At 39.3% G+C, this 20,359-nt stretch overlaps 1 protein-coding gene across 2 annotated transcripts in view; it reads left to right on the top strand.

Annotated features, from left to right (window-relative positions):
* The first annotated feature begins 218 nt into the window (after window positions 1-218).
* LOC149538950 (Ribosomal protein S5 domain 2-like superfamily protein) overlaps window positions 219-20,359 on the top strand; it is a 28,206-nt gene continuing 8,065 nt past the window's right edge. Inside the window, exon 1 of one of the 2 annotated variants that reach the window (XM_089800336.1) lies at window positions 219-643. In XM_089800336.1, the coding sequence (XP_089656462.1) occupies window positions 442-643 (202 nt within the window). In that variant the 5' untranslated portion in view covers window positions 219-441. The remainder of the gene's footprint in view (window positions 644-20,359) is intronic. The other variant, XR_016356147.1, reaches the window with a different exon arrangement.

The raw sequence follows: 20,359 nt of genomic DNA, 5'->3' as shown, positions 1-20,359 counted from the left end.
CATCACCTAGATCCAATGAATGTTAAGTATTCCATTTATTCTCATGAAAGATGGATTATGTTGAATCACTACTCATAAAACATGGGTCAATGAGTTTGACTCAAAATCACATAGTTAAATCCTATAGCAATATCACAAGAACACCGTCATTATAGTCAACCAATATCAGTCCAATCATCTTTAAAAGTAATTAAAATTAATTTGTAATCTCATGCGGACGAAACTTCATTTTACAAAACATAAAATCTCCAAGACTATATCTTTGGCATTATTTAGGAGCAAATTCCAACTAGCCTGTTTTCTGAAATGAAACCAGTGTTGAAGGTGGTGCGCCAATATAGAGATCTAATATAAACTATGGAGACTCTGGTTTAAAAATTGGCAGCAGATGATATTCTAATTAATCTGTCGCCTTGATTTGGAGTGTTTATTGCGGATAAAATGCTAAGGCAGACGGGCAGGAGCCTGGTGAAGGCCGTGCAGGTCTTGCGGGGATGGGAGGTTTCAGCAATGGGAGGCGCCAGGGTTTTTTCTTCCGAACCGCCTAACAATAGCAACAACGATCTCTCTATGGGCGCCTCAATCGTACACGATGAAACCTCCAATTTGAAGGATTCCTCTGACATTGCTTCCCCTGCTCCCGGTAAGCTTGTCTTTTTTTTTTTTGGGCACTCTTCAATTTCACTTATTTCTATATTGATACAGGTGTAGGGTTTTAGTGAGAGTCACTGCTTTTCTCTTGATCAAACAATAAGCAACCCGCTATCATCGGCAAACGACTATTTATATTATCAAGTGTTTTTCGCCGTAGGTATTTGCTTTGCCAAATGCTGTAACGATTCTACATTTAACAATTGTATACAATATGCCCATTCAGCATTTGTATATATTTTTAGCACGTAAAATGTTGATTAAACGTGTATGTTAGGTCCATTTTATATGCTGACTCAACGTTTATTCATTTTGAATATGTCATACATTTTCTGCATATTTGATCATTGATTTCCATTATAAATCTTGTAGATTTGCCACTCCAGCACATCCAGTGGACGGGCATTTTATATTTTGTAAACTATATTGGTTAAATATGTATTTGTTTATAAATTTAGATTTTTATAAATTTGTCTATATTTTCCATTTGTCACCTCTAAGTAATTGTTTCTCTTTAAAAAAAATGACTGTGGTATTAATACCATTTCCCATACCAGTAAAAGTACTGATCTCGTAATAACTGCCCGCTGTTATCTGTAAATAGCTTTAATTGACAGTTAATTTTGTTATTTCCTTATTTTGGAAAAAGGGGTAAAAATTTATTGCAAAAAAAGTGAGAGGTACATCAAAGAGCAGAGCATTACACATTTTTATCCTCCATAACTTTTTTAAAGGTAATGAATAATCTAGAGGTAGAACCCCCCAGTCCTTGCCATTCCAACCATCAACGGTGAAAAAAGACATAGTCCAAGAACCGACAAAAATTCAAAATCTGGGTTGCTGTAAGAACCTCTGTGAGTGCTAACTCTGCCAAGCCACTAATTTTGCTATACAAGTGATATAGAGGCATTTGTTTTGCAAATTAATATTAGCAGCTCAACATTAGTATGTGCAAAATAAATATTTGTTGCTGTTATTGGATGCTTTTGATTAAAATATGTAACCAGACAAGGGGTCTGGCCTTTACAATCACAACCAAGGGGCTGTCAAGGGATCAACAAAACAAACAACAGAGGAGGTTTGTACATGAACATGCCACTCATGGCACATAGTCAACAGAGGAACTTTGTGGAGAGACTGCAAAGAGAGCACAAGGCCTTAAAAGACCGAACAACATAGGTCAGGTCATCAAAGACCCCCAACAAGACTCAACCAACATTCCATCAATGAAAAAATTCCCAAATTCCTGGAAATGAGCAAGGTTGCCAAGAATATTCTTGTGAGTAACAACACCACCTTGACAGCAGATCTGCTCACCAAATGCAACATCCCTTTCCACCTCAATAATAAAGGGACTGACCTCAATGAGACCAGATAAGAGAAAGACTACCAAAACAGGGCCAAAACTGGTAAACCACCATGCATCCACCTCCAACTTAACATAGAAAGTCTCCACTTCAGTAGGAGGCAGAACCATGAAAGAAGAAGCAGACCACGGATACCAAGCCCATGACCTGAATAACAACACACTGCCTACATTCTCAGGTTTGGGGAAAGCCCCCAAACCAGCTGCAAACTTAGACCAAAAACAGAAGATTAGAGTGGGATAAAATATTCAGTCTTATCCTTAAGTTTCTTGGGGTATCTACATGGAGTGGTGATGTCCTTGTTTGCACCTTCTTCTAATTCAATGGTGTGTTCAAACCCTCTTTTGGTGGCCTGCTGGGTGGCATGTTTCCAAAAACTAGACCATGCTTATCAAAAATAGTTTGCAAATCATTGTGATAATACTTGGGCTTGCTGATCATTGATATGGATGAAACAAGACATTGTGCGACCCAAGCAATATCTCCATGCCTAAATATGCTCTCCTTCTTGGCGGATACAACTTGAGGAGCTTCATCTGATAGTCTCTTAAACACCTCTTTCTTGCCATCTACCATGAATTTGAATTCCATGGTTTGAAAACTTTGAGGGTATTTGCCTATGGACATCATCCATGGGAAACCAAGTATGGAATTGATATCACCTAGCTCTGCAACATAGAAATCATCGGTGACCATATAACCACTAGTTGATGGATTCAATTTTGGTACCTCTGTTGAACAAGACATTTGGTAGCCATTCTTCACCATCATACTAAAACTTTCATGCTCAACTATTTAAAGGCCCTTTTTAGTGACCAAAGCTAAAAGAATAAAGTTACAAGTTGCTCTGCTATCAACACTCTTTATCATTTGTCCTTGCAATACATCCCAAACCTTTAAAGAATCAAATTCTTGGAGTTTGGGACATGATGGCAACTACACCACCCTTCCCATCTTTAGGAGAGGGTTTTTCCAATGCTGTATCCTCTTCTTAATCGCTACTTTGATCAGATTTGTCTTCTTCATCACTATCAAGTGCCACCTCAATATAATGAATCTTTTTTTGCCCATCTATCTATGCCCTAGTTCTAGGGTTCTTTGCATGTAAAACTGAGATTATTCCTCCTTAGCTCATGTCTAGTGTCTCCATCCATTTTGTCTCCTTTTGGCAATTACTTTTGGCAGGGGATCCTAGCTTTATCTTCTTGAATTGATGATCCCTTTGATGATGCTTTGTTCTTTGGGGCAACAAAATCCATATCTGTGGCCTTGTTCCCGACTTCTTGAGGTGTGTTAAGGTTGAGAACATTGATCAAACCCCTAAGAGGGTCCCTTAGACCATCCATAAATAGGACAGCCAATCTTCTGTTGGAAATATCGATGACTAAAATGGAAAGTTTTTAGAAGTTTGGCACAGTTCCAATTATACTTGTCATGGATTATTTGTTTTGACATCCCAATGAGGAACATGCGTGCCAGTACATGTAGCCTTTTTAGGAGAAATATATCTCGTGGATGACTTGTATATTTGTAGCAGAGCAGGAGATGGTGTTTAACCCACCAAACTGGTTCCTGAATGAACAAAAGATTGATAACTAGTCATTTGTCAAAAAGAAACAAACCACAAGGGGACAGTGACTACTATTAGCAAGTCAGCAACAAAGCAAAACTAAAGAGGCATAAACCAAATGCAAAAATTCAGCCTCCATTCACATTTTGATAAAGCAGTCGTCCATGAATTTATGATCAAGAGCTCAACCAAGGATAAAATATGAAGACATACAGGCGGCAAAAAACTATTGACATAAGCACTATTTACGTAACAACCACTTTTCCCGGGTCTTAACTAACAACTAACATATCAAAGAAATACAGTTATTACTTCATTTTCATAGGAAGACAATTATATCAGTTATGTTCATGTGAATGGGATTAATAGTTACAATTACTTAAATAGAAAACTCATAACCAACATTTGAAGATACCGTCAAAGAATTTACCCAAGAATTTAAAATCTACATACTGTGAAATTTGAAACCGAAATCAATTTAGGGATGCTTTTTCAAAACCCAGGTTAGTCCACAAATACCACTTAGGATCAAGTGACGATTGCCATCAAATACTACTATAGGGCATCAATTACCATTGGATTATTTAGGACATCACATACCATTGTATTAATTAGGGCATCAATTACCATTGGATTATTTAGGACATCACATACCATTGTATTAATTAGGGCATCAATTACTGTTGGATCATATAAGGCTTCAAATACCACTGTATCTTTTGGGGTGTCCGATACCACTTTATCATTTAGGGCATCAGATATCACTGTATTGTTCAGGACATCAGGTACCACTGTATCATTTGGGGTGTCAGATACCATTGTATCATTTAGGGCTTTAGATACTGCTGTATCATTTAGGGCATTAGATACCACTATATCATTCTATTTCTTCCGATTGCTTAACTGTGGCAATAACATAAGATTAAAAGATATGCTCATAATCATTATTCTTATAAATGAAAGATTGAAATAACAATCCGTCAAATAAACCTATCTCTTGCAAATAAATATATTCCACGTTTAGTTAGAAGATCAACCGATCTAACTAGTTGCCAATTACGTTGACGATAAGAGTTGCTTTCATTTAAAGAAATAATTGTAACGATGATACAACTCAGTTAATCTTACCTTCTACTTGAATAGACATCATAAAAGTAAAATACTTGTTTTTGACAATCGTTTGAATGTGTAGCTTATCTTTATCTGATGTACGTCTTGACATCTTGTAGAGAGGGGAAACATTGTCAGGGGCTTAACCACCCAACCTCGGACCATAACTTATCCCTACGCAATCTCTAACGAGAAAGATCCTTCTTACCCAGAAGCAGACATAGAATAACTTAACCAGCCACTGAGCATCCTAGTACTAGGGTATCATTCTCATTGCTTGACTAAGCATAAGGATTTGAATATTGGACTACCATGAGCTGACTTTTGTTGATTAATATCTCTTTTCTTTTGAGCTTACAATTATTATTAATAATGGTTCATTTCTTTTCTTGCAAGAAATAATTCTATGGTTCAAAGATTTTCAACTCACCCTTCATCTCAGCCAAGATGGCCCTCCTGGATGAATTTCTTGGGTGTATGCTTAAGTGTTCTTTCAGAATTATAGTCATAGTCAATTTCTTATGTCCCTTTCGGGCTCATCACAGAATTATGAAGTATACTTTACTTGCATCTTCTTATACTTATTGTCCTTATATAAAGTGTATTTCACAAATTTAACTAAGCAAAAACATATATCATTATGCTATTAATTTCTAAGTGGAAATCTCCAGCAAACAATTGTAATTAATTATTCAAACCAATGAATGTACCCTCCTGTGGATATCAATCGGATATGAATCAAGGTTTGCCATCGAATTGGCATTTTGATTCGGTATCAAAGCTTTAAGAAAAGAAGCCTTATTCATTTACACAATCACCCCTTAGGTGGTTGCCTTTACTGCCCTAGCCATGAAATGGTTTCAAATTTAGATGCACGTAGTTCAAGTCCATATAAAGATTTAAACATGAAATGCAAAACATGACTTGGATTGTGCTCTACTTGGAGTTGGTTCATACAACTTGCTGCCGTGTTTTCTCAATCCAAAGTGCACGACAAGCGTCACCTTCCAATGACTCTACTTAGGTCTATATGGACTTAGAATGTAGGAAGAATTCTTATCAAATAGATGTAAGAACTCCGACCATAGTTCTGAGAAATAGTGATGCAAAAATAGACGGTAATCCATGCTGCCGAGGGTTTGTGCCTTGCAAACAATTATAGACTCAGACAATTTCGAGAGGAAGAGACCTCCTTCCCAAGTAGTAGGAAGAATAATAAAGAAAAGTCATATGTACATTAATTACAAGAAGAGGGTGGCGGTGAGAGTTACAAATGTAAACAAGAAGTCATTGACACCAATATTTAAAATGGCAATCTCAAATTATAAGGCCCGATGGAAAATAAAATAGAATATGAAAGGTTGTCATGCATGAAATAATATTAGGCCATAGCCAAGGTGAAAGAAATAATATTATCTTAGTATTTAGCATCATAGTATCCATAGAGACCTATATATGTATGTATGCATATACGTGTACGTGTGTAAACCCCAACCATATATTTCTTACGTATACACCAAATATCAAGTATGCGTATATGTCCTATATAAAGTTGGTTTGCGTATGTACACATATACATGTATAGATATGTAGGTATCATGATGTCGATATGATAAGACATGATTATACATTAGAAGGCTCCAACCAACAACACAATTACAAGGGTACAAACTCATTCAATTTCCAATTCATGCTTAGTAATCTCTTTTACTATTAAATGGTATGTGATTTAACAAGTTAGCTCATGGTCGTCCAACGTACACTCTTGCCTGCCTAGTCATTATCCTTAGCCCAGGTGGTTCAGGGCTTGTACCTATTTTCTCAGTGATGGTGGTGCCCTTCCATGCCCAATTCCTTTCTAGCAATGCTTCCCCCCTTCAACGTGCTCTTGCAAGGGAATTCTCCACGATTATATTATATTCCTCAATATAATGAAAATTTACCATAACAAATTATTATTCATAAACCACCATCCCACTTCCCATGATGATAACCAATTTTCTAAGATTTCAAGATAACAATATAATAGCATCATAACAATTAACTAGCATGTCATCTTCTTATGAAATTATAACGATTAACCATCTTACCATCACATGATTATAACAAATTTCAACTATCAACTGACTTCATGTGACATCTCAACGACTATATGAACATTTTAAATTATGTCAAAAATTGGGATTGTAACAATTTAGAACTATCATAAGGATATCTCATATTCAGTGTCCACAAATCCTCCAACTATTAGAAATAGGAAATACTGAGAGGGAGGGGGGTGAATCAATATTTCACAAACTTTTGCCCAAAATTGGATATCTTTAACAAATTTATAACTTGCATAAGAAAATAAATTAACTATGTTGAACAATAAACACAACCATAAAGTAAAGCAACTCATAACACCATATTTTGTTAACTAGGGAAACCCTGGCCAAGAGAAAACCCTGGTGGGGATGGTACCCATAAATGATCCACTAATCAAAAGTATTTAGTGAAAGATATGAACCCTACTAGGAGTCTATTACATCCGTATAGTATCTCGGCCCCTGTTAAAGGACTTTGGCCTTATTAGAAGCCTCAACCCTATTAGGAGTTGTTATTACAATTTACAAATGTATGCAAGATGAGCCCATTGCCCAAACATGCGATATATAATGAAATTTAGTATACAAAGAGTTGATACAAAAACCTCTGCACACTTTGCTGATATCTTCAATATTTGATATTTGCCTTTGATGTTCTTCACAAAACTTTATCACAATTTGCATTGTTTTGATCATACATCAGAATTCGTGTCACAAACATAGCATTATACAAACTTACAAGTTCACACATCTTCATATCCAAAATCTTTTCCTTTATACCATATCTCTTTAACTTTCGGCTTTCATCTCTTTACATGCTTGCCAAAATACAAAATTAATTCTTCCTAACTTAGGTTTAACATCTAGGTCGTTGTCCCTAATACAAAATATTCATTTCCTCAAGTCAGCCTTGTCCTATCTTTTCAACATTGTCTCTGTAAAACCAAAATATCTTTGTTCATAGTGTTCGTTGCTCTTGCACATGCCATCCTGACATACTACACTTCCTCTAGGTAAGCGCGCACATGCCATAAATACCTTTGTGAACTACACTAACTAAAAAAGTTCTTGTGTTGATAGGTACACTCTGTGACACTTAAACAATTTTTTGTCTTTGACCCAAAACTTTATCTCCAAGATCTGCTGACTTCATCTGAGATATATGTTGCCATAAATGACAACATCACATCCTGTTAACCCAGCCAAATTGCCAACAATCTCCCCCTTTGGCATTGATGGCAACATATGGGAAAATTGGTTAGTACCAAAACAAAATCTTCAAAACTTGTAACATTAGCTACATGGCCATTACAAAATTTTTAAAAATTGTGGATCATTATTATTTATACCATCTTTTCCTTACAATATAACTCCCCCTTATATGTACATACATACATACAATTTTCCTTATTCACTCCCCCTTTGACATCAATGACAAAGGTAGTTACAAAACTTATGTACATGACAAAATTTATGTCCATACACCCAACTGTCCAACCCTTGGAAATGAGTTGGAAAAGTCTTAAATAGACTTCCTCCTCCATCCTGTCTTGCAGTTTGAACCATAATTGCCCAATTCATTGGCTTTTCCAAAACTGCCTAAAAGTTGTCAAGCAACTTGTTAATGCAACTTTTTGACAACTTTTGCAATTTTGCTCCTAGACTCTTCAAACATGGTCAGTATGTTACCAAACCTTCTAGGATGACCTTAGAACATCTAAGGACCACCCTTACCCACTCTTTACACCCCTTTATGGCATTTTACCACACTTTGCCACTTAGAGCAACTTTTGAGCAATCTTGCCTATCAGGACCTAATTGACAAGATTTGACTCCCAATCCAAAACCTACCAAATCAAACCATCTAAACTCACCTTGGGACTTTATAACTAGTCCTCATTACCCCAATGGTTGGTTAAACATCTACAAACCAAAATCTAGATTAGGGCTTTACCTTACCCTAGGTGCTCCTGCACCATTCTCCCCCTACATGAAGAAGCCTAAGGTATTGCTGGAGATAAGAACTCCTTGCTGATGCCAAGCTTCTTGAAATCACTCTCAGCAATCCAAGTTGCCTCAGCCTCAAGTAAATCCTTCTATTTCACCAAATGTTCCTTGTAGACCTTTTTCCTTGTGCTCTTCTTCACCCTAGAATCCAAGATTTTCTCAACCTGTGGTTGCTTCTCTTCAGGTACCTTCAGGTCTGATACATCCTTGTTTAGTTCTTCTTGATACTCTATGTCATCCATCTTAGGATCTTTATAGGGTACTAGGTCTTTTACATTGAAAATTGGAGAGAAAGCCACGTCCTTTGGTAGATCTATCTTGTAGGCATTGGGTCCATACTTCTCAAGGATTTTGCATGGCCCAATCCTCCTCATTTGCAATTTGCTAGGGATTCCTTTTTTTAACTTGGCCTTGTTGAGATACACCATCCCCAAGTCTCCCACTTGGAACTGCAATTCTCTTCTCCCCTCATCCTTCTTCTCCTTCAATTTCTGATTTGCTTTCATCAAAGTTTTCTTCACTTGATCATGCACCTCCTTCATTGATTGAACAAAGTCATCAGCTTACCCATTGATCTTGTCATGTGAAAATAGGTCCCTTAACTCCATGATGCCTCTTGGGTGAGTGCCATACACCACTTGGAAAGGACTTAAACCTGTTGCTATTCTTGCTATCATTGTATGCACATATAGCTTGAGGAATGACTTGCTCCCAACTTTGTCCATACTCTTTAGTGAGGCACCTTGACAGGTTGCGCAATACCTTGTTTATCACTTCTATATGACCATCAGTTTGAGGATGGTAGGCAGAGCTATGTGCTAGATTTGTTCCAAGCCTCTTCCATAGGGTCCTCCAAAAGTGCTCCATAAACTTGACATCCCTGTTAGCCACTATGCTCCTTGGCAAGCCATGTATCCTAACCACCTCCCTGAAGAATAGGTTGGCAACATTACTTGCATCATGTGTTGTCTTGCATGGTATGAAGTGGCTCATCTTGCTGAACCTGTTTACTACCACAAATACACTATCCATCCCTGTCCTAGACCACTATAAAGTCCATGCTAATGCACTCCCAAGGCCTATTAGGGATGGGGAGAGGTTGGTAGAGCCCTGCATTTGATGAAGTTCCCTTTGCCTTCTGACATATGCTGCATTGCTCCACATACCTCTTGACATCTCTTTGCATTTTGGGCCAATAATAGAACCTTTCCACAAGGTCCAAGGTCTTGTTTAGACCAAAGTGCCCACTCATGCTCCCATTGTGCTTCTCTTGTATGAGATTCTCCCTCATGGATCCCCTTGGGATGCACAATTGTTGACCTTTGAACAATAGTCCATTCTGCAGGGTGTATTCAGCAAAATCACTATGGAAATGATTAGCAAAATCAGCACATGCCTTGTAAGCCTCTGAGAAATCAGTGTCCTCATTAGGATCTTTGAATCCATCCAAGCCAATGCTCTGCAACTTGACTTCTTGCATTGTCAGCAACCTCCTACTCAAAGCATCTGCCACCTTATTGTTTGTCCCCTTCTTATGCTTGATAGTGAAAGTGTAGGATTGCAAGAACTCCATCCATTTGATGTGTCTCAGACTTAATTTCTCCAGCGAGTTAATGAAACTCAAAGCTTGGTTATCTGTGAAGACAACAAACTCCTTGGGTAAGAGATAATGCATCCACTTCTTGAGGGCTTGGACAAGTGTATAGAGCTCTAGGTCATATGCCGAGTACCTTGTCTTGGCTTCATTAAACCTCTCAAAAATGCCACTGGTCTGCCCTGCTGGCTCAAAACTGGCCCAATTGCTATATTGCTAGCATCACACTCCACCCGAAATGGTTTCTCAAAACTAGGTAGAACCAAGATAGGTTGGTTTGCTACCTCTTTCTTTAATCTCTCAAAACTCTAATTTGCAGACTTAGTCCACATGAATTTGGTTTCATGCCCCCTTTGATTGTATCCATCATATGTGCACAAATTTCACTAAATCTTCTTACAAAATTCCTATAAAATTGTGCCAATCCATGAAAACTACTGACCTCAAAAGCAGATGTAGGGGTAGGCCAACTCAAAATAGTCTCCACCTTGTCCTTATCCATCTTAAGACTTCCTTGGGATACTACAAACCCCAAATACACCAATTCCTCTTTCATAAACTCACTCTTTTCCAAATTTACTATCAACTTCTCCTCTTGGAGCTTCCTCAACACCAACTCTAGGTGTTTCATGTGTTCCTCCTTGGTCTTACTGAAGATGAGAATGTCATCTAGGTACACAACAACAAATACCCCTATGTAGTCTTTCAAGACCTCATTCATGACTCTCATGAAGGTACTTGGTGCATCAGTAAGGCCAAATGACATTACCAACCACCCATAGAGACCCTCAGTAGTCTTAAATGCAGACTTCCATTCATCCCCTTCTTTCATCCTAATTTGATAGTAACCACTTTTGAGATCAATTTTGGAGAAGTACCTAGCTCCACCTAGAGAGTCCATCAGGTCTTCTATCCTAGGAATAGGAAATCTGTACCTAATTGTGATTCTATTAATTGCCCTAGAATTAGTACACATTCTCCACTTACCTCCCTTTTGGGTGCTAAGACCATTGGTATGGCACATGGACTGATGCTCTTCCTAATCAGCCCCTGATCAAGCAACTCTTGAACTTGCCTTGCAATCTCCTTGTTTTGCTCTGGAGTCATCTTATATGCAGCTTTGTTTGGTAGTGATGCTCCTGGTATGAAGTCAATTTGATGACTTATGGCCCTCTTAGGTGGTAGGGTTGGTGGTGCTCCATCACAGATGATATCTTTGAACTGATTCAATAACTCTTTCACTTCTGCAGTTATAGGTGTAGCTGAAGATGTCTCCTCCTCCATAGGTTTTAACATAATGGCATATCCTACTCCTTCACCCTCCTTCAAGTCCTTGAGGAACTCTTTCCCACTCATAAGCAATGCTTTAGCAATAGACTTCTCCACCTTGTCATCTTCCACTATAGACTGGTCCTATAAGTGACTCCATCCTTCTTGAAGGAATACTTGTTCTCCTTCCTATGATGCACTGCCTCCCTGTCATACTGCCAAGGTCTTCCTAACAGTAGGTGACAAGCATCCATGTGAAGCACATCACACAAGATCTTATCTTGATACTTGCCAATGGTGATGTCTTCCCACACTTGTTCATTTACTAGAATGTTCCGCCCTTTATACAATCAAGTCACCCTATAAGGACACACATGTGAAATCTTGGTTAAACCAAGCTTTTGTACTGCTTCCTTTGACAAGACATTATTAGTAGACCTTGAATCTATAATCACCTTGTATACCTTGCCTAGTATTTTGCATGTTGTCCTAAACAATGCTCTTCTCTGCTTTGGTTCATCTTTAATTGGCTCCTTAACTAATACTCTCCTCAACATGGTTCTCACCCTTCTCAACATCAAGGTCCACTTCTCTTGCCTTCTGATTGTCTTCTTCTTAGATATATGTGATTTTCTTTTCCCCATAAGAAGATGATGCCTTCTAATTTGTAAGCAGGGTGCCCCAACTTGCCACAATTATAGCACTTCATGTTATTGAAGTTAGAACCTCTACTGTTGTTTCCATATTTGCCTCTGCCTCCATTGTTGGACCCTTTGCCTCTGCTAGAGCCTCCCCTCTGACTGGTCTCACTGGCCTGCTCATTCCACTTAGAGTCTCCATAGCTTCTCTGCTCATTATTCTTGCCACTAGAGCCTCCCCTTGAGCCATCCCTGAAGTCTTTACCTCTGCCCCTGTTCTTGGAACTTGAGTCCCCTTTCTTCTTCAGTTTGTCTTCCACCTTCCTAACCATTTGAAAACAACTTTTTAGAGTGGTTAGGCTAAACAAGCTCAACTCATCTTGGATAGATCATTTAAGGCCATTTAGGTATCTAACCACCTTGATGCTCTTTGATTCTTGCAACCTTGATCTTAGGGCCAACTTCTGAAACTCCTCAGTATAGGTAGCCACATCCTTCTGCTTGAGATTCTCGGCTCGTGGATCTGAATCTCATAATCTTTTGGTAGCTATGTTTCCTTGATCTTTGCCACCATAGCTTTCCAATTAGCTATAGGCTTCTTCCCTTCACTCTCACTTTCCTCTTGCACTAACTTCTACCATGTCAAAGCTTGACCTTTCAACTTGGACTTTGCAAACTTCACCTTTTGGGCCTCTGTTGTCCCTTCACACTTAAAGTAGTTCTCAATGCTCTCAAGCCATTCTAGGACTACCTCTGCATCCATCTTTCCATGGAATAAGGAAACATTTTCTAGGCTCTTCCCTCCAAATGCCTTTAGGGCCTTAAGGAATGGTTCCTGCTCACCAAGTGGAGGATCTGGTTTAGGTATCTCATCCTCCAAACTCACCTTTTCTTTACCCTTGCCAAGGTCTTCGTCTCCCTTAGCCTGAGTTGCATCCTCTATCTCTTTCAACTTGTCTTTCATCTCTTCTAGGGCCTCATCTAGAACCCTGGTCTTCTCTTCTAAGACCTTCTTTTGCTCATCTACCTTCTTTGCCAACTCTGCATTGGTAATTGTTGTCACTTAGGTTTGCAACCTTGTCCAAAGCCTATGCATGAGGACGACCTAGTGAAACATGGAAACAACCTCCAAGCTGTGGGACTTGAACTGTGAGGTTGAGTCTCCGGAGAAGGCTGGCTTCCTCTTACTATCAGGGCGCACCTAACTATGCTTGGAGAGGAAAAGGGAGAAGGAGAGCATGAAAGCAAATCTACTTAATCTAATCTAAAGAGGTGATGCACCAAAATAGAGTGTTCGGACCGAACTTTGCCCATATATGCACTATTGAACCAGAATGAAACTAAGGATATACACATTCAGACTTGCTTTAATCTAATAATCACATGCAGATCAGAAGACCAAGATGAATGACACAAGGAAAGAAGATTCACTTATATTATCATTCATAGGCCAAGGAGATACAACCATGCTGATCATAGATCTCTACAAAACACCAGTAAGAGGCAAAGAATTCTTGCACTTTCATACCAATGGCTGAAAGAGATAAGGCAGAAAATCAGGTTCAGAGGCACATGGGAATTTACACATTAGATTGCAGAGCAATAACAGAGAAAACAGAGAAACGTCGACCCCTTCAAAATTTTAGAAGTTGCCTTTATAGCTCAGGCATAATTGAGATGTCCTCCAGCTGAAGTTACTCCCCAACTCTTACATTGAAGTCCTACAGAGAACAATCATGGGGATCCAGAAGAAAATCCGATCTGAATATAGCTTTTTGGTACCATGAAATCTGATTTTTAACTAAAATAGGGCCTCGAAAAGATAGAAATGGCGCCATAACTATGCTCTGACAAGGTAGATAGGTTGGATCGGGGGGTAGAGTGTTCCTCTTTGTTTCGTATTTACTCCAGGGTGGTTGGAATCGATCATAAGATCGGATTATGCAAAAAACCTCGGTATCCCCTGTTCCCAGTTCATGAACCAGCATGGTCAGCAGTTCAACATAACCCTAGCACCGGAATGAGCCATGTGGACCAACGATCTTTTTTCACTTTGCCACCCCACAAGGTCTTCCCGAGGCTGACCAATCTTTCTTTACTAACTACGCCAATTCCTCAAACTCCAACTGCGATGGTCACATTAACTGCCAGCGCATCTAACCGTTACTGCCTGCATCGGTCCCATTGGGACACGTGTCACCGAGGCGCTATGTCGCTATGCATATCCTTCGAGCAATTTCCCATAGTGAGATAGCGCCCACCGTGGATCCAGACTGATCTGATGATTGTGAAGACTCGCGGTATTATTGCGCTCTGCCCTTAAAACTTCTGGGCCCACGAACCAACATCAGCACACTTGGCATCTGACTCGACCCGAATTGGTACCATCCCTGCGGTTTCATAACACTCAGCCCCACCCTGCCATGTGTCGTCGAGGCGCCATGTCGCTATGGGTAATATCATCGCAGCTTTCCATAGCGAGATAGCGCCCACCATTGATTTTCCTTAGATCTATGGCGAGCAAGAAAATTGCACAACTACACACCGAGTTGGCTGAGTGGACCAATGAAATATCACCACTATACTATGACCCACCTGACAATTGCCACCGAGGACGAGCCATAATATTACTTTGGAGAAGGGCGGGCCCATTACGTCATCTGTGCCACGCGTCGTTGAGGCACTAGGTCGCTATGGATAATATCCTCGCAGCTTTCCATAGTGAGATAACACCTACCGTCGATCCAGACTGATCCGAGGGTGAGGAAATCTTCATGCATTTGAAAGGGGCGTGGGTCCAGGCTACTGCTGATATCAACGAACTGCCTAGCTGGTGACGAATCAAAGCCTCGTTTCAAGCCCAATCATCCTTCCATGTTGCCGGAGGTCCCACCGTGTGTGCCAAATTTCATCACTGATATCCGATGGGGCATGCTTGGGACCCACCTTCCTTTTGATGTCGCCGTAGTATCACTTTCCGTTTGGGCGCTATGTCGCTAATGGCGAGGAACACAGATTTTCCGATAGCGCCATAGCGCCCACCGTGGATCTATCAAAACTCGGCGCCGAAGAAACAAGGAAAAGGAGGACCCACTTGACACGCGGCCAAAAGGCGCTATGTCGCTATGGAAAAACAACGTGCGACTTCCCATAGCGAGATAGCGCCAATCGTTGATCTATCTCGATCCGACGATGGGGACCTGCGGGCCTGCAGAAATAAACCTAGGAAATAAGGAACATCATAAGGTTCGATCATTTAATTTTTTCGATATTCCTGGGATGTTTAAAATAACATTAAACTGGGAAGTGACCGTTGGGCATGCAAATATTTAAAATTCAAATATTTGGCGGGGGGCACAATATGTAACAGTAACCATCTTGGAAGATCCACTTGACTTAGTGGAATACAGCATGCCACCACAAGCCTAATCTTATGGCTCTGATACCACTTTGATGGGGAGCTTCTTCACCTAAGAGCCTTCTTGATCTTTCGAGGCTACTCCTAGCCCACTTAAGGTTTTCTCTCCTAACCCTAACCTAGAGGATCCCTCTACAATCCCCTTTCTCCAAGAAACTCTCCCAACAACTCAAGTTTCAATGCCATTCCCCCAATTCATCAAATATGCACTCGTTGGCCTAGATTGCCAAAACTTCACTAAATGCACTAAGTGACCCAAAATCACGATTGAACCCTCCTACTGAGGTTCTTGACCCATTTTTCATTGTTTTGCACATTCTTCTAAGTCTCCCACACACAAATCACCAAATTGCCTAGTTATGCGTTGTAGCCCTAAGAGCCCCTATTAGCCCTCCCAAAAACAAGGAAAGTGCTATAACTCACAAAAACCCTTAATAAGGCTCCTTGGTGTATTCTAAACTTTTGTTCCCTTTGACCTAACCTTGAAGATTTTTCAGTTCTTGGGCTCCAACATTGACTATACAGTACGGCTTCAACAAACCCTCCTTTTAAGGGTTTCCAAGGCAATGTTTATGTTTTCTTCACCACAGGCATCAAACTCCATTCCTAACCTCCTCCTTTGAGTTTTGATCCCTTCATGCACTGCTCCTACATTGCCAACTTAGGATTGACTAATGTCAATCATTTGTTCATTACAAAACTTCATTACAAGCATTTCCTTGCACCTTGCCAAGCTTGCTTGCTTGCCTAGGGCTCGCTTGTAAAATCAGCATTTGGCCTTCCACAAACCACAAGAACATTATTTACACTATATATAGAGGCTATTGCTTGGTCTCCAAGAGCCATGGTGTTTTGACCAAAGATACTCAAGCCATAGCCAAATTCATGCTTGCACCACAAAATTGGATAGCAGGATCACTGACAACAAATAATTTTATAAACCCTAACAAATGAAAACTTAAAACCAAAATAGCTAAGCACAGATTCAAAACATGACTACAAGTTGCTATTCCATCAAAAACAATGGTTCATTCAATCCAAAAACCCTATTCAAACTTCAAAAACTATGCTTCAATGCACAAAGTTGTCTTCTTACAAGTGCTGTTCGTACACCCAACTATCCAACCCTTGGAAATGAGTTCGAAAAGTCTTAAATAGACTTCCTCCATTTTGTCCTGTAGTTCGAACCATAATTGCCTAATTCGTTGGCTTTTCCAAATCTGCCTAAAAGTTGTAAAGCAACTTTGCAAAAATTGCAAAGTTGTCAATGCAACTTTTTGACAACTTTTGCAATTTTGCTCCTAGACTCTTCAAACTTGGTCAATATGTTACCAAACCTTCTAGGATGACCTTAGAACATCTAAGGACCACCCTTACCCACTCTTTGCCCCCTTTTATGGCATTTTACCACATTTTGCTACTTAGAGCAACTTTTGAGCAATCTTGCCTATTAGGACCTAATTGACAAGATTTGACTCCCAATCCAAAACCTACCAAATCAAACCATCTAAACTCACCTTGGGACTTATCACTAGTCCTTATTACCCCACTGGTTGGTTAGACCATCTGCAAACCAAAATCTAGATTAGGGCTTTACCTTTCCCTAGGTGCTCCGACACCAATGTTTCTCTCAATAATGAGAACCTCTTGATGATTCTTTCTCTTTTCAACTCAATTAGATTTATATCATCATAAATCTTTGCAATAGCTTTCTCTAAGTCTTCAATCTTCTTCTGAGGCTGCTGAAGCTCATTTGCAAGGTCTCATAGTTCCTTTTGCTTCTCACTTAGTTCCTCATTCACATCTTTGATTAAATTGTAGGACAAGGTGCACTGTCCATACAGTGTCCTTCCTTCTATCACACATTATCTTAACTCTTTTATGTAAGAGTCAAGTGTTCATAAGTCATTTCTGATATTCCTGCATATTGTGTCAAACAACCGTGCATCATGCTTGACTTGTGCTTGTGTTGCTGCTACTCTTTATAACTGAATAACTTCTTTATTAAAAGCCTTGATCAACTCCTTAGCTCTAGCTTGAGGATCTGCCTCTGTTATTTTGCTAGACACAACACTCTGAAGTTTCTCAGAGACCTCTAAAGTCTCTTGAAGACTCTTTATCTTCTTATTCTTTTCAAACAATTTGCTTAAGGATGATATCAGTCCAATCTGATCATCATCATCACCAGATAAGTTCTCCAACGCTGATTCCAATAGGGACTTGGATTTCACAGGGTTTTCCAACAAGATATCTGCCTCATATTGAAATATGACTCTGTCAATCAGTCTCTGTGTGTTTCAATTGTGGCAAAAATGCTGATTCCTGCATGATTACTCTCCAATTATTTCTTATTTTCTCTTCTTGCTTCTGTTCCTCTGTTTTCTCCTCTTCTTTCTTCTTTTCTTTTGTACTTTTCTTCCTCTCTTCTATTCTTTGTTTCTTTTATGCCTCTTTGCTCTTCTTTTCCTCCTTTCCTCTCCCTCATCTTCAGAACTAGTGTAGCCTACCAAGTTGTCAACAATGGAATGACCATAGTCCTTAAATGGATCTTCTTCCGTGTCCAAGGTAATACTTGTACTGTCTATTTGCATAGTATCAGTAGAAATTGTTACCTGTGGAGTGGTGACTGCCTCTGACATTTCTGTATCTTTTCCAACTTCTGTTGCTGCTGCTGGTGTGTCCTGTTTCTCTGCTATAGGGATTGCTCCTCCTATCTCCTTGCTTTGCTTCTCTTTGTTGGGTTCTAGTGAAGTCATAAATTTTACAATAGCTTCCTGTGTTTCCTCATTGACTTCCTCATAATTGCCTCCCGTTATGAGTATTGCTTTTCCCTTATTCCTCAGTAAGGGTTCAATGCTTTTCATTACTCTTCCTAAATGCTCATCATTTTTGTTAGAGTTTTAGGTGACTCTACAACACCCCCAGGATCAAATGAAAGACCAAGATAACTTCCACAAGAGATTGGCAAGACAACTGCATGAAGATGCAAGAATGCTATTATTGATAATGGACTTGATTGACATCCAATAGATTGATTTGAAATGTACATAATAGGCCTCCTTATATAGGAGAAGCGATAAGAGACAACGATAAGGAGAAGATAAGCTATCACCCACACAAAGTGGAATCACATGTCCACCAAAGGAGGATCATCCTCCATTATGAAATGAAGTATGTGCAATGATGAGGATGATAATGTGATAAGTGCACTAAAGGTGGAAGGAGATAACAACTATGACCACCTAGAGTGGAATTCTCCTACACCATGTGTTTAATTGAGTTGCAAACTCCTAAGTGTCTCAATCAAAAACTACTATGCAATGCATTATCCTAAGTAAGCTTAAGTGTGTGTAACTAGTGAATATTTAATTACACCAACACCCCCCCTTAAGTGCAACTTAGGAGAATACACTTAAACTCACAATGCAAGATGGGTTCCGGCTGCTAGGCCATTTTAGGTACCCATGTACAATATGCAATGCAATACATGGAATGTAATCTCTCATAAAGTGGAGAAAGAAAAAAAACCTCATGGGAAAAACCCTCCTCCCAAAAGACAAATGAAAACAAGATGCATGGATGGATGGAGTACTCAAGATCTCCCAAAAATTGCATACATCATGTATATACAAAGAATGATCCCCCCATAGGAAGGAAATAAGGAGACATGATATCCCCCCCATAATGAAGAAGCTCCAATGTAGATGAAGTGTACTTGCAAGAAAAATATAATCCAATGCCTACAAGAAACATGTCTCCCCTTAGGAAGAGATAAATACATCAAATGATGAAGAAACCACTCCATGTAAAAAGTGAGAATAGGTTTCTTCAAGCTCAAAGATTCTGTCACACCATCAAGCTAACCTATGAGATGTGAAAAACCAAGAGAACATGAAGATTTAGGAATTCAAATCTCCAAAGAAGGTGAAGAAGTATCTTGAAGAGAAATCCCTTTAGATGTATTAATCAAATCTGCATTATGAGACTCAACTAAAAGAGCATCCAGGAATTCATCTCACACTGCAAGATCTGAATCATAAAAATCATCCTGTTGAATAGTAGAACTCATGTCTGAAGAAGCAGGAGGTGGAGGAGTAGGAAGTTCAACACTTGTCTCAAGAACAAAATGATTCAAGTGTCCAATGTTCTTCTCACATGAATTATTGATAAAGGGCTAGGTACATCATGAATATCATCATCATTATCAACAAAATGTGCAAATGAATACAAGTGTGATGTATGATCAACAACTCCCATAGCTATGACATCTCTAGTCTCCATGTCCCTAATATAGACATAATCAAGAGTTAACAATTTTACCTTGTGCCCCATGACTAATTTGGTAAATGGAAAGGAGATTAGTGGTCAAGGATGGTACACAAAGAACATCATTAAATGTACCCTCTCCCATAAGAATAGAACCTTTACCACAAACCTTCATGTATGTATTATTACCCATCAATATAGGTGGAGAAGTACACGGCTCAGTAGAAGAAAACATATTTGTAGAAGATGCCATATGATGTGATGCACCTGAATCAAGAAGCCATTTACCTTGCTCAAGATGTGTGGAAGCAATGAGTGCTTGTCCTTTGCCTCTGGATGATGATGTAGATGTAGCAGCTACTTGATATTGAGAAGAAGGAGA

Source organism: Cupressus sempervirens, chromosome 9 (genome assembly GCF_028749045.1).
Source record: "Cupressus sempervirens isolate cs-2001-9-10 chromosome 9, ASM2874904v1, whole genome shotgun sequence".
Taxonomy (NCBI): Eukaryota; Viridiplantae; Streptophyta; class Pinopsida; order Cupressales; family Cupressaceae; genus Cupressus; species Cupressus sempervirens.
This window is presented reverse-complemented; position numbering and strand designations above follow the sequence as displayed.